Genomic DNA, 16,061 nt, shown 5'->3' on the forward strand with positions numbered 1-16,061 from the left:
TAAACTGCTGATTTTGAGATCAAGTTCCAGCAATGAAGCTTGTGAGGCATGTCTCCAATAACATGTATCCAAGAAGATCAGTACAAGCTGTCATACAGAACAGCTTCAGAGGAGCTCCCATCCTACCCTGCTCTACTATCACTTCAATCTACAGGGGTATGTAACCTAAAGAAACAAAACAAAACAGCATTCTTGTTTCAGTATTTAATGTTAGGTATGGCTTTCAGAGGACACAGTTGAAGCTGTTGAAAATTTTAGATGATAATATACTTGATTGCTTCCTCAACAGTGTCCTGCATGAAACTATAAACTTCGTGAGGGTAAAAATGTTGTCATATCCACCTCTGAATCTCTACTGCCGAACACAGACTTGACATTATATATATATATATAAAATACATATGTATTTTTTTAAATTTAAAGAGTAAACCTTAACAAGAATAAGACTCTAAAAACACCTAAGTTGGTCTTGATCTTAGTGTCACACTAATAGCCTCCCAAGGGTCAGGTTGAACTTCCTACTTCTTCGGTGGCTGATGTTTACCAGAGCCTTTGCTTCCTTAAGAGGGAAAGTAAGAAAAGGAGAACTCACCCTCCGGGGCGCCAGGTTTTTCACTTATTCTTATCTGCCGTTCAGGTACCACAGGCTCCCCTTCTGCGTTTCCAATATCTGCAGGTAGGTGTGGCAATGAGCAACTCTCCTCCTTTAATGACCTTGGGAAGTACAGAGGTAGCAGCTTTTGGTAAGTAGCCTGTGTGAGAAAAGCCAAACATTGTGTGAAAACTAATGAAGTAATGAAGCAGCCACCAGCAGTGCTCAGTGTTGTTACACCGTGAAGACAGCCTTCATCACGGAGAAAGACCACACCACTTCTAAGCTCAGACTGTATGCTGCCTGGGACCCTCAATCAGTTCTTGTGTTAAGGATCAGGGTTTGTTAGTCACTCAAGTTGAGCATGATTCCCATCCTGGAAGTTCCAGGTCACTGAACCTGGAATGAAAAGTTCTGTGACCCCTGTCCCCAACCCCTCCTTCACCTCACTAGTGATATTTGTCTTTAAAGATTCAGCTCAGACACCACTTCCTTAATCCTCAGTGTGCCACCAGGGTCCACTGGACCCAGGTTTAGTTTTTGAGATTTTTTTTTAACAGTTCTCTTTGTGAAGGATTGCTATTTCATGACTTCCACTATTTCTTAGAGATTTCTCAAAGAATAAAGATATATCTTACTTAAAAAAATAGAATAAAACTCATTCTATCTTATAATTTTCATATGGGTTGGTCCATTGGACTCATTCTTAAATCCATGATACATTATAGATACTCAGTGCTCTTATTTTTCCTATATCTGGAAGCATTTTGCTTTTTCATCATCCTAGAATTATTTTATCATTATTCATCAATTATTCCCAACTATACCAAAAAAGACTACAATAGAATAATAAGAAACCAGAAGAACGATGGAATTGCCTAGAAGGACAGAGAAATCATTATATGTCAGTTTTCCTATTATGTCACCTGCAATAATACTGCATCATCTTTCATGTACGTAAGTATATTATATGAGGTACATAAGAAGACTGGATTGTAAGTCAACTGTACTCAAAAAAAAAAAAGACTAGAGACAACATCTTTGCAGCCTTTTTAAAAAACAGATATAATTCATGTACCACAAAATCCACGTTTTAAAGTATACGATTCACTGGTTTTTAGTGTACTCATGAAGTTGTGGAATCATCACCACTATCTAATTCCGGAATATTTCATCATCTCAAATAGAAAATCTAAGCTCATAAGCTAGGTCATTCTCCATCCCTCCCTCCCCAAGCCCCTGGCAACCACTAACATTTCTATCTGTATAGATTTACCTATTCCGGACATTTCATTAAAATGGAATACAGTATATGGTTTTTGTGTCTGGCTTTCTTCATCTAGCATAATGTTTCTAAGGTTCACCCATGCTACAGGATATATCAGTACTTCATTCTTTTTATAGGTTAATATTCCATTGTATGTATATACCATATTTTCTTTATCCATCTATCAGTTAGTCAGACATTTAGGTTGTTTCCACATTTTGGCTGTTATGAATAATGCTGGTATGAATATTCGTGTACAAGTTTTTGTGTGGACGTATGTTTTCAATTCTATTCTGCATATACCTAAGACTGGAATCTCTTTTTAACTTTTTGAGGAACTGCCAGGCTGTTTTCCAAAGCAGCTGCACAATTTTACATTCTCACTAGCCACGTATGAGGGTTCCAATTTCTCCACATCCTAACTCTTGTTATTGTCTGTCTTTGTAATTAACGTCACACTAGTGAGTGTGAAGTGGTACCTCACTGTGATTTTGATTTATATTCCCTTAATGGTTAATGTTACAGAACATCTTCCCACGTGCTTGTCTATTCAAAACTTTTGCCCATTTTTTAAGATTTTATTTTTTCATAGCAGTTTAAGGCTCACAACAAAATTGGGAAGAAGGTAGAGAGATTTCCCATATCCCTTCAGCCCTCACACACGCAGTCTCCCTCACTATCACCAACCCCCACCAGAGTGGTACATTTGTTATAACTGATGAACCTACGTCTAATCACCCATAGTTTATATAAGGGTTCACTCTTGGTGTTGTACATTCTACAGGTTTGCACAAACGTATAATGACTTGTATCCGTCATTATACTACCATACAGAGTATTTTTACTGCCCTAAAATTCCTCTGTGCTCTATTCATCCCTCCCCCATCCTCCGGCAACCACTGACCTTTTTATTGTCTTGGTAGTTTTGCCTTTTCTGGAACATCAGATGGTTGGAATCATACAGTATGCAGCCTTTTCAGATAGGCATGTTTTTTTTTTTTTTAAATAAATTTATTTATTTATTTTTGGCTGCATTGGGTCTTTGTTGCTGCATGCGGGCTTTCTCTAGTCGCGGTGAGCTACTACTCTTTGTTGTAGTGCGTGGGCTTCTCATTGCAGTGTTTTCTCTTGTTGCAGAGCACAGGCTTCTTGGCACGTGGGCTTCAGTAATTGTGGCATGTGGGCTCTAGAGAGCAGGCTCAGTAGTTGTGGCACGTGGACTCAGTAATTGTGGCTCATGGGCTCTAGGCGCGCCGGCTTCAGTAGTTGTGGCACACGGGCTTAGCTGCTCCGCGGCATGTGGGATCTTCCCAGACCAGGGCTCGAACCCGTGTCCCCTGCACTGGCAGGTGGATTCTTAACCACTGCGCCACCAGGGAATTCCCAGATAGGCTTCTTTCACTTAGTAATATGCACTTAAGGTCCCTCCATATCTTTTTATAGCTTGATAGTTTATTTCTTCTTAGTGTTGAATAATATTCCATTGTCTGGATGTATTACAGTTTATTTACCCATTCACCTACCAACATACTGGTGCTTCCAAGTTTTGGCAAATATTAATAAAGTTGCTATAAACATCCTTTGTAGTTTTTTGTGAGGACATAAATTTTCAACTCCTTTGGGTAAATACCAACTTTTGTCCATTTTAAAATTGGGTGATTTGTCTTTTTACTGTTGAATTATAAGAGTGACCAATTCACCTATTTTTATTTTGGATGCTTGTGTCTTTGACATCACATCATATCTAAGAAACCACTGCCTAAGCCAAGGTCATGAAGATTTATACCTGTGTTTTCTTCTAACAGTTTTATAGTTTTAGGTCTCATACTTAGTCCCTAGATACATTTTGAGCTAATTTCCTTTATATGGGTGAAGTAGGGGTTCAACTTCATTCTTTTGCATGTGGATAACCAGTTGCTCCAATACCATTTGTTAATAAGACTATTTATTCTTTCTTCATTGAATTGTCTTGGCAGCCATGTCAAAATTCTATTACGCTGATCAATATGTTTATTCTTATGTCAGTACAACACAGTCTTGCTTATTGTGCTTGGAGTAAGTTCCAAAATAAGTTGAGCGTGAATCCTTCAACTTTGTTCTTTTTTTCCAAGGTTGTTTTGACTATCCTGGGTCCCTTGCATATCCATGTGAAATTCAGAATCAACTTGTCAATTTCTACAAAAAACTCAGTTGGGATTTGGATAGGGATTTTGCTGAACCTGCAGAACAATTTGGGGAATACTGCCATCTTAACAATATTGTCTTCCAGTCTATAAACAGGATATCTTTCTATTTGTTAAGACCTTTTAAATTTTTCTTCAAATATATTTTGCAGTTTTCAATGTACAAGCCTTACACTTCTTTTGTTAAGTTTAGTCTTAAATATTTGATTCTTCTTAATGCTACTGTAAATGCAACTGTTTTCTTAATTTCATTTTTGGATTATTCTTTGCTAGTGTGTAGAAACACTATATTTTATATTGATCTTATGTCCTGTAACCCTGCTGAGCTCCATTAGTTCTAATAGCTTTTTTGTGGACGTCTTAGGATTTTTTTATATACAGAAACATAGCTAACATTCCTGGGATAAATTCCACTTGGTGATGTTATATTACATAATCCTTTTATATGTTGCTGGATTCAGTTGGCTAATATTTTGTTAAGAATTTTTGCATCTCTATTCTTATGTGTAGTCTGTAATCTGTTTTTAACTTTCATTGGAAAGATTTGGGAATTCAGACTTTTTCATTTTCAGCCCAAAATAGCAAAGAGGAGACAACTGAACAAAGATGACGTTTCAGAATTATTAAAGGAGTCAAAGGTGAATGTAAAGACACAGACAGCAGCACTTCATTAAAGATGAGATTAAGATAGATCATATGAAGGGAATCTCAGACACTGAGTCTTCAGATGACAATATCCTAGATTAATCTTCTCAAATTCAAGAACCTATGAGTCAACAACATATTTCTAGGGGCAAAGTAGAAATATGGCATTCTCATTCAGTGAGTCACTATAGGAAGAACTTGACCATACAAGATTTTGTGATAAGAACATTTTACTAGAAAGATGTGACAGTATTCTTTCATCTTTTACGATTTTTGTGCAACAAAATTTACTTGATATAAAAAGGTTGGTTACATTTCAATTCTTACTGAAATACCTTATCAAATTGTTTTTTATTATCCCTTTATTATTCAATAAATTATTCTTAAAATGACTTTTTAAAAAAAGTCCGTTGGACCTAGATGATAAACGTTAATGACTATTTTTTTCAGGTATACTGCAGGTGAAGAATTTTTCTCTGTTCCCCTGGGTCCGGCTTAGGTGCCCTGATAGACTGCCACAGCACTGTGATGTACACTCCGACTTGCTACACTTCAGGGTGGTCTTTGTTTATCTGGCTATCTAACTATTAGTCTACAGACTCCCTGAGAACAGGGTATCTTATCTTGGTACCTTACTTGGTGTCCTATTCTATGACATGGTCAAATCTCTAGCCCAGACTTCACTCCTCAGCTTTAGACTGACAAGTACAATGGCCTGCTGATCATCAGTTGAATACACTGACCCCCTAGGATTCAACATGTTCAAAATAGAACGTGTCTTCATCCCTTCTCCTCTCCAAAACTTTCCCCCCTTTCTACCTGCTATCTCACTAGTGGCATCATTATCCAGTCATCCAAGCCAGAAACCTAGGAGTCATCCTTAACTTCCCTCTCTCTTTTCCCCTACATATTTGTGACCTCCAACTCCACCTGAATTTGTTTAATGTATTTTTTTAATTTCAACACCTCCAGTGCCCTTGTTCAGGCCTGATCATTTCTCACTTGGAATATTACAACTGCTTATTATCTCTTCTTGTCACTTGTCCTTCTCCTTCAAACTCATCCTCCATATAACTAATACAGAAGTGAGACCGCATCATTTGTCTGCTTGGAGCTCTTCTATGTTCTCCCATTGTATGACTGATAAAGTATGAGATACCAGGCCTTGAGTGATCTTGCCCCTGCCTAACTTTCATTTTTGCCACTCCTAGCCTCACATTTTATGCAATACACTACACCCTTTCTGCTATTTCTTACTTATATGCCTGTGCTTATGCTTGTATGACTACTGTTATTTGCCCTTTCTTTGGAAAATTTTAGTTACCTTTTACAATGATTTCACCTTACATATCACCATCTATGGAAAGCATTTCCTAACCCCATGCCAGGCTGGAGTTTGTGCTCCTGTCCTTCCCATACCTCCATTAATGCCCTTACCACAATTACCATAACTTATCTGACTTGTCTGTCCCCACCAACAGACAGTGGGTTCCTTGAGGACAACGACCATGACTCATCCACTGGTGTATTCCCAGAACCCAGTGGAGTAAACCTGATATATACTGGAATTCAATAATAGGTCACTGAGAGAATGAATGAATAGGTAAACCAGGTGAAACAAGAAGAGATAGCAAACATGGTAAATGTGTCTTACTTCAGCAAATTCAAAATGGTTTATATCTCATATATGTACCTACATATACTTTGAATGGCTATTTCACATGTATTAATTCATTTATCACAAAACTCCTACGATATAAGTACTGTTAGTATTCATTTTTTTTTTTTTGCTGTATGCGGGCCTCTCACTGCTGTGGCCTCTCCCGCTGCGGAGCACAGACCCCGGACGCGCAGGCTCAGCGGCCATGGCTCACGGGCCCAGCCGCTCCGCGGCATGTGGGATCTTCCCAGACCGGGGCATGAACCCGCGTCCCCTGCATTGGCAGGCGGACTCTCAACCACTGCGCCACCAGGGAAGCCCTAGTATTCATTTTTTATCAAAGCACAGAGAGGACACAAAACTTGCCCAAGGACACAAAACTCAGAAATAATACAAGCTGAATGGGACAGAGCACACTAAAGCTAAATAAAGCTTAATAAGATTTCAAAAAGAACTTATTTCCTAAAATGGCTCTAAATTAAATTGAAACATACTAAACCTAACCACACATAACCAACCATAAACCTCACAACTTACTCAATACTAGCCACTAGGCTAAGCTGTCACCTGTTTCCAGGTCACAGAGATAACAGGGCTTTTCCAGCAGTGGTGGTTTTGCAGTTATGCTGCCCAGGCACCCAGTGCTTAGGTCATAAGGCGATGTCTTGAGCTGTCTTGAGAGCTAATATAGTGAGTAAATCAGAACAACTCCACCTTATAAGATTTTACTGCGTGATAACAGTTTACCAGTGAAAAACATGAACAAAATGCTCCTCTTGACTTGCTTTTAGTCTCCAGAATAGTCTTGTTCAACAAATGATGGTAAGCCCCACTTCCGAATATGTGCACAGATAATTAGGATTTCTCTGCTGGCAATTCAGTTAACAGATAATGAAGAGACAGAGGCAACCACTTACAAGTGAAAATAAGATTTAAACAATGCAAGATAATTAGCAAAATACCTCTTCAAGTTCAGAGACAGCAAATACTACTTTTTCAATAGTCTCTCCATGAATTTCGAGGAATCTCCTTACCGTGCCTAAGGAAAAGAATAGTAAGATTAATTCAAAAAATAAGAAATTAATTGTGAAGAAAAATCAAACCCTTCAAAGTTTTATTTCTGTAAGGGATCACTCCTCATGTCATTCAGGTCTGTGCTCAGTGACACCGTATCAGTAAAGCCTCCCCAGGTCACCCTATTTAAAAACTCTTCCCTGATTTGCTTTCTTACAGAGCAACTATTCTGGACATTTCGTGGAGTTTCCTGTTTATTGTATATCCTCCCCACCCTCCCTGCCCCATCCATTAGATGAAAGCTCCACAACAGCAAGAGCTTTATTTTATTTACTGCTTTATTGCCAGTAAATAATGCCTGGCGATAGAAGATGCTGACTCCAGACGATACTCCCTTATCTAGTATATTCTTTTTATTCTCTGGGGCCTCTCTCTCTCTGACCAGAATAGCCTAGCACAAGTGCCTTTCCATTTAATCAGTTACAGTATTAGATGTCCTCCTCAGCTCTTTATCCCTGTCAATATCCTATTGAACCAAAACTGAATTATTTTTTCTTAATTTCTATCTTATCCTTATTCTTTCTCTATAAACTTCTTAATAATGAGAACTAGTGGCATTTTCTCAGTCCTTAACTTACCTGCAATCTCTCTCTAGATGCCCACACCCCACCTTTTAAAAATATTGTCCTCTCCAGGTTCTGTCCTCCATATTTTTAATTTTCTTGGTATATATATTTTCTTGAGCTCACTAATTTGATTGTTAAATAATACTCTACATGCTGATGGCTCCCAAATCTTTATACTCTGTTTTCTGAACAAAAGACCTGAAATTTCCTACAGCCTGCTGGGCATATCTGTCCAGATAACTGAGACCTCAAACTCAGCATGTCCAAACCTGATCCCAGCAGGTCCAAACCTGACTTCCATCTCTCCCCAACGCCTGCTCCTTTACCTGCACTCCTTATTTCAGTTACACAGCAACATCCAACCACTCACCTAAGCTAGAATCCTGAATTCTTCTGACACTTCCTTCACTTCTTCCTTCATCCTGCATTTTCAATGTGTTATCATGTGCTTTAAATTCTATTGCTAATATTTTTAACAGCCATTCCTTTTCTCTTCCAGCTGCTCTCAGGCTCTCAATGCTAACAAAGACGTTGGCAATAAGTTTTCAACTGTTCTCTTGTTTCTCTTTCCAAGCCTACATATTCACTGTTGCCTGAGTTATCTTATGTTACCCTCCTTACTAACCATTTCTGATGGCTCTGCACTGCTTATAGGTTAAGATCCAAAGTCCCCATGGCATGGCTCTCCACACCCTGACAACTAACCACCCCTCCACCCCTGCCCTTTAGTCTTATTTCCAGCTATTCTTCCCACCTATCTTATGCTTTAGCCATTGGCTTCTTTGCTGTACTTCGAATATGCCACTTACTTTGATGCTACCCTACCTCTGCCTGCATGGTTGCCTTTGACTAGAATACTTTCATCCACCATGACCCTCTCTTAGTGAACTCCTACTCATTTTTCACGGCCCAGTCAAAAGCCATCTCCTTTGTATAGAACTCCATCCTTCCGTGTGCTCCTCCTATAATCTTTTAAACAGCCCTCTATTTGTGAACTTCGCATAGCATTTTATATCTAGACTGTGAGCTTTCTGAAAGCCAAGTAAACTTAACATTAGTACTACTAGGGCCTTGGGACTTCCCTTGTGGTCCAGTGGTTAGGATGCTGCCTTCCAACGCAGTGCAGGTTTGATCTCTGGTCGGGGAGCTAGGATCCCACATGCCTCAGGGCCAAAAAACCAGAACATAAAACAGAAGCAATACTGTAACAAATTCGATGAGGACTTTAAAAATGGTCCACATAAAAAAAAAATCTTTAAAATAATATATATATATTACTAGGGCCTAGCGCACCTTAGGAATATGGCAAGTAATCATTCAAAAGTAACTAGTAACTGAATGAACATTTTACGACTCTGGTTATCAACCTATTGCTTGCCTTGTTCACTACTGTGTCTTGAGAGCCTAATAGAGGAGACCCATTTGTTGAAGGACTGAACAAATCTTCCTAATTCTCTGTCAGGTGACAAATTTTTTCATTTCTCCCTCTATTCTGCTTTAATAATTTTTTAAAAATGAAATTAAAAAAAAAAACAAACGATTTTCTTCCATCCTATTTACTTTGACACCAAGTTTTTTTTTTTTTTGCGGTACACAGGCCTCTCACTGTTTTGGCCTCTCCTGTTGCGGAGCACAGGCTCCGGACGCGCAGGCTCAGCGGCCATGGCTCATGCGCCCAGCCGCTCTGCAGCATGTGGGATCTTCCCGGACCGGGGCACGAACCTGTGTCCCCTGCATCGGCAGGCAGACTCTCCACCACTGCGCCACCAGGGAAGCCCTGACACCAAGTTTTAATGTTTACACAAAATAGTTTCCCAGCGTATAACTGTGGCATTTCCTTTGGAAGACAACGTACGATGCCAACTAGTAACCAAGTTGAATTCCCTCAGCAGTACAGTTCACTCAGAAAAGTAATTCTGCAAAAAGGAGAAAAAAAAAAGTGATATCATGGCTATAAGGTTTTTGTACTGTGCACTATTCTTTGCAACCAACTAGGATGCCATGTGCCTAACTTGCAGTAAAAACTCTTTAACTGGTGAGAATGACATGTGTGACATTAAAATTTCCAAACTGGAAACACAATAAGAACAACACCATTGCCTTTTTTCTCACCACTGTATCCTCTTCTATACAGCACAGGGTCTAGCATATAGTAGTCACTCAGAGTTCTGTTGAATGAATAAATAATGATAAATTTATCTAAATGTAGATGTTTCTTTAAGTTTCTTCTGGAGAAGAACTGAACTGCACATGAACTAAGAAAAAAAAGATAAATAACTTAGTATATCTATCAAGAAGATATTACTTAGATTTCAAATGAAATAAATTTCAATAATAGTTTAATAAGTAAGAAAGCTTTTGGAACTAAGGACTTAAGAGTTACAGCCTCAGATTTGTTCTTGGCCCATATATGCTACAAAGGCCTAAAAGCCATTTATTTCCCAGATGCTTAGAAAGTATGTGAGCAAAGGGCACAACTGTTTATGTGTATTTTTTAATGAGATGCTATAGTTCTGCTATTAGATTTAAGGTGTAATAAGTCAAGCAGGTCTTATAACATACAAGTTAACCTGCTTATCTTAAAGCTTTACATTTCCTTTGTGCTAATTAAATTTCTAGAAATTGCTTCATCAAAGTCCCTTATACCTACTTTTTTTCTTTGTAATTTGAGTAGAATTTAATTGAGGGACCATTTACAAAAGCACATGCTGGGTTTCTGGTTGACAATTTAAAGGTAGGAAGACTGGGCTGGCTTTCTACCCGGTGACAGGCAGAATTCTAAGATGACGTCCAAAGAGTCACAACCTGGTTGAATCTCCTGCCCTTGAATGTGCAAGGACCCAGCAGAAGTGAAGAATGTCACTCCTGTGGTTGAGTTACACGGTGTGAGGCACTGGCTGGCTGATGGAAGAAGAGGTTCTCCTGCTGGCCTGGAGGAGGTGGGCTGCCCTGTTGGGAAAGGGTCACGTAGCAGGGAAGTTCAGGTGGCCTCTAAGTGCTGCGAGTGGCCCTTGGCTGACAGGCAGCAAGAAAGCAGGGACCTCCAGTCCCACAACTGCAAGAAACTGAATCCTGCCAATAACCACATGAACTTAGAAGTACCCCCCAAGCTCCAGAGATGAACTGTCTGGCCCACATCTAAGTTGTTGCCATGGGAGACCCCAAGCAGAAGAGTCAGCCAAGCCAGACTCCTGACTCATAGGAACTATGGCCTTATACCTACTTTTGATCTTTATCTGCTGTTACTACAATTACTGTTCAAAGCTGACTCCTCTGTGGTACTGTATCAAGTGACTTATCTGAGGGCCACAGAGCCAGAGTTAGACTGGTAGAACTGGGACCAAAAACCAGTCTTCCTGACTACCTTTTCAGAGCCTTTTCTACAAAATGATGGTGTCTCTTTAAATTCTAATCCATATAATTACTTTAATAAAAAATGGAGACATAAAAGGCCTATCTCAAGCTATGAGATATGGGGCACAGGCTAAACGAAACCAGAGAAAGTTAAGACCTGCCAAAAGCCTTGCCAAGGAGAATTATATAAAGGTAGGAACTTTGCTTTGGTAAGGCACCATTCAGAATACATGCAGGCTAGCTATAACAGTAGTTTCCCACTGAAGCAGTCCTAACTCAAGCATAATGAATTATCTAGTACAACACATAGGTTACTAGACTTGGGAGTCAGAAGGCCTGGATATATGTTCCAAGTCTGCATAACCCTAAGAAAATGATAAATTTCTGAGCCTCTTTATTTGTAAAACAAATACCTAAAACACTACACTACCACACAAGGTTGTTGAAGAAGTGAAATGGAATTTCTTTTATCCCTTTTTAAAATACATATTTCTTCAGCAAGGACCACACGTAAAGCATTCCTGACATATGAAAGCGTTGGAAATACAGAGACGAAAAGAAAAGATCTTTGGGACATCCCTGGTGGCGCAGTGGTTAAGAATCCACCTGCCAATGCAGGGGACACGGGTTCGAGCCCTGGTCCGGGAAGATCCCACATGCCGTGGAGCAACTAAGGCCATGCGCCACAACTGCTGAGCCTGCGCTCTACAGCCTGAGTCACAACTACTGAGCCTGCGCACCTGAAACCCATGCTCCACAGCAAGAGAAGCCACCACAATGAGAAGCCCATGCACCACAATGAGGAGTAGCCCTTGCCTGCTGCAACTACAGAAAGTTTGTGCGCAGCAACAAAGACCCAAAGCAGCCAAAAATAAATAAATAAACTAAACAAAACAAAACAAAAAAACCCTTTCTATTTCAGATAGTCCTGTCTCAAAGGGGAACAAATCTTCTTCCTTGTCACTTGGTCTTAGACCTGCCTTCTACAGTTGGAGATCTTATTTACAATCTTTACAAGGATCTGTGAACTTCCTGAAATAGCATGTAAATTCCCTCTGTATATGCATTCCTCTGGGAAAAGGGTCCACAGCTTTCTTTCATCAGATGCTCAGTGTAGTTTATGATGAATTCCAAAGAAGTCATAATAGTTAAGAACTATTGCTCTAAAAATACAGTATGGAATAAGTCCACATGAGACGACTCCATATATTTGGGCACCATATATGCTAAAAGCGTGTTCTTCTTTAGGAGAAACACCACTAATGTTTCAAACTGTTTGCCCTGCAGTCTGTCAGTCTCATGAGATATGACAGCCAGAACTAGATGCAAAATTCTAGGTGTGGTCTGAAGCTGTATACAATACAGTGAGATCAGGGACTCCCTCGAGCTAAGCATCATATTTTTATATTACATATACAACATTCTGGCTCATAATGATTGAGCCCAGTCTTTTTAAAATCTAAATGCATAACGCAAGAAAAAAAAAAAAATCTAAATGCAGGGTTTTATATTCAAATAGCACACGTGAAAGCTACTGCTTAAACTAATAGTGCTGTATCAATCTGATATTACAAAATCTGTTTCGACTTCACTGTTGCTCCTGCTAAGATTATTCTGAATTATGATTCAAATACCCAATGCATTGGCCATACTTCTCAGCGGTATAATCTTCAAACTTAATAGGCAAATTTTCTAAGCCTTTATTCAAATGGATAAAAATGTCAAACCTAGAAAGTAAACTGAGAGCTCTGCAACTTGTCAACACTAACTTCCCGCCAGAGTGCCACAATCAGTTAATCAACAAATCTTCTTTGGCTGCAACTATTTAACTAGTGATAAAAAACTTTTTATGTACAGTACCCCCAACTTTACTTACGAAGTGCTATGTGTGTTGCATCCTCTAAAGGGTAACCTCGTTTTGCAGAATTGATGACACAGAATCCAACAGAAGACATGGACTGCTCTCTGCAATCAAACAGAAAACAGAAAAACTATACTCTAAGCATTCATAATAAATAATAAAAAATGCAGCTTAACTTCTTCCCTGTCCCTTCAATGAATCTACTGTAATATTTAACCCAACTGCACTATGTAAAAATTATATTAATATATAATTTAACTGCACCATTTGGGGGAAATATATTCCAAGCAAAATGGGAACTAAGTAAAATGGGAATGTGTTAAATTCTCAAGTCACCCAAATGTATTCCTCTTACTCTGCCACGTTTGAGAAGATGATTAATTCTATCTTCAGGGTCCTCTTAAATTATTTAAGTCCCTCAAAATTTGACTTTCATAGTTAGGTTTCATTTTAAAACCAGGGCCTTTACCAATGTATGGCATGCTATGTCTAGGAACTGAGTTAGCCATACTTGGCCAGCTGAAGTACGTTTCTGTAGCAGCTGTATAGGGAACTCTCAGCGGCTGTGCGATAGCGGCTCTTGTACTTAGGTCCCACTGTGTGAATGATGAACCGGGCAGCTAGATTAAATCCTTTTGTCAATTTTGCTTCACCTGTCCGGCAACCTGGGAACAAGGGAGAATATATAAGTCATGGAGTTGTTAGGGAAAAAAACCCCAGCAAACTAACAGAACAATGCATGAAACAGACAAAGCATTGCGAACTTTGAGAAATTCCAGTTAAAAATATGGATTGAAGACAAACATTTGTCTCTGATCCCAAAATGACAGTGAAGCAATACAATAGGTATAAAAAGAGAGACAAAGAGGATGGGAGAGAACATGAAGCAGAAAAGCATCATTAAAATTTTGGAAGGAATAAAGTCAGTGGACTAGAAGCAACTGATTTAGCAAAGCAGAGAAACATAACTGCTTGCAGAAATGGGGTGACCAACATGAAGCAAGCTGGTCTGTTCTGAAAGGCAGTGTTGGATTGAAGACAGAATGCTTTGATTCAAATCCTGAATCCACCATGTTCCTGCTGTGACCCTTTGGACAAGCGCTTGGCCTCTCCGTGCCTCAATTTCCTATATAAGGGGGATACTAGTAGTACTTACTTCACAGGATTAAATGAGTTAATATGTGCAAAGTGCATTCATGCATTAGCTATTATTGTTGTTATTACTACAGAACACTAAAAAGGCTCAGAAATTGGAGGTCCTAAGAACTTCTGAAGGCTATGATGTGAAGTGGGACTAAAAAGAGGAGGCTGAGTTAAAAGTTTGCACAGAAACATTCAAATCTGCAACAACCCCTCCCCCAGCCAGCACAGCAAGGCGATGATTCCTTTACCACCATAGCAACAGGAAGGTTTATTCTTGGGAGATGCTGCACTAGGGCTTCTGGACTCTAGAACCCCAGGCACAGCTGAAAAGAGGGGATTTGATTAAACTGTTATACTCAACAGTAATGGCTCTAGATCTCTGCTCCTAACTGGCTTCCAAAACAGACATCCATGATTATACCCCTGGAAGATTCCCTTCCAGGAGACTAAGAGGCTCAAACCAAAGGACCTACAGATTCTGATAAATGAGGGATGTCCTCCCAATGAAACAGCAGGGCTCCTGCTCATCATCTGCTTCAAGATCCACCAAGCCCATGTGCACAAAGCTTCCCAGTACCTTCTCAATTCCTCTCTCTTGAATATGCTGACACTCGAGGATCACCAGGAAGTGAGAAAAGCCTCTCACAAATGGGGTGTGTGTGGGGGGCACAAATGCTAAAAAGAAATAAGCAATTTAGGGAAGGAAACTTAAAAAACAAGCCAAAAAACCCCCAACACTATAATTACTACTCTCAGAGAGGTAAGAGAAGACATAGTATGTCTTAAACATAACCTGAATGTTATGAAAAACAGAATATTCAGAGAAGAGAAAAAAGCACTTATCTAATTGTTATAGCCAAGTGAAAAATATGACAGCAGAAATAAAAAGTTCAATAGATGGGTTAGTTAAAGTTGAGGAAATCTTCCAGAAAATAAACAGATGGAAAATAAGAGGTAACAGATATAAAACTTGGAAGATGAAATGGGAGGTACAGCATACAATAAAGTTTCTTCAAAGACAGAACAGAGAATACAGAGGGAAGGAAATTATTAAACAAATAAAACAAGAAATTTCCCATAATGGAAAGATACGAGTTTCTAGACCCAAAGAGCCCATGGAATAACCAAACCAGACCAAGCCACATCACTTAAATTACTTAACTCACTTAAATTTCAATTAAAAAAACATCAGAAATAAAGATGAGATCATAAAGTTTCCAGAAAACAGTAACATATGAAGAATCAGGAATAATAACATGAGATTTTTCAAGAGCAATAATGAAAATAGAAAACAATGGAGCAATGCCTTCAAAAATCTGGAAAATAATTTCTAATGTAGAATATTATTTCCACCCAAACTATAATTTAGGACTATAAATTGTTGCTAAAACCATTATGTGAATGTACAATGAGGAACTAGATGCTCATAGAGCCTAAATACCATCTCATTGATTAACTGTCAGCCACGAAGGATAAAATATAACTGTGCAAATGGAAGGATCAAACTGTCATCACTCTAATCTGGAGAGCCTCTTAATAATGGTCCACTAACAGGTCAATCAGATATCATGTATCTTCTAATATGAGACAATATTAAGTACACAACACAACATCACCTATGAAATATTTTAGCCAAACTTGATTCCATTAGATATAACTTCCAGTTTAGAGAAAATACAAGGGATAAAGCAATAAACTAAATGGTACCTCAGGTGA

The 16,061-nt window shown here is 38.9% G+C and overlaps 1 protein-coding gene across 1 annotated transcript in view; it reads right to left on the reverse strand.

Annotated features, from left to right (window-relative positions):
• The window catches only part of GDAP2 (ganglioside induced differentiation associated protein 2), a 72,315-nt gene that overhangs the window by 30,396 nt on the left and 25,858 nt on the right, over positions 1-16,061 (reverse strand). Inside the window, exons 4-7 of the mRNA XM_007461627.1 lie at positions 13,714-13,867; positions 13,218-13,306; positions 7,310-7,386; positions 593-752 (exon numbers count right to left, since the gene is read on the reverse strand). Of these exons, the coding sequence (XP_007461689.1) occupies positions 593-752; positions 7,310-7,386; positions 13,218-13,306; positions 13,714-13,867 (480 nt within the window). The remainder of the gene's footprint in view (positions 1-592; positions 753-7,309; positions 7,387-13,217; positions 13,307-13,713; positions 13,868-16,061) is intronic.

This window comes from Lipotes vexillifer, unplaced genomic scaffold, assembly GCF_000442215.2.
Source record: "Lipotes vexillifer unplaced genomic scaffold, Lipotes_vexillifer_v1.1 scaffold858, whole genome shotgun sequence".
Classification (NCBI taxonomy): domain Eukaryota; kingdom Metazoa; phylum Chordata; class Mammalia; order Artiodactyla; family Lipotidae; genus Lipotes; species Lipotes vexillifer.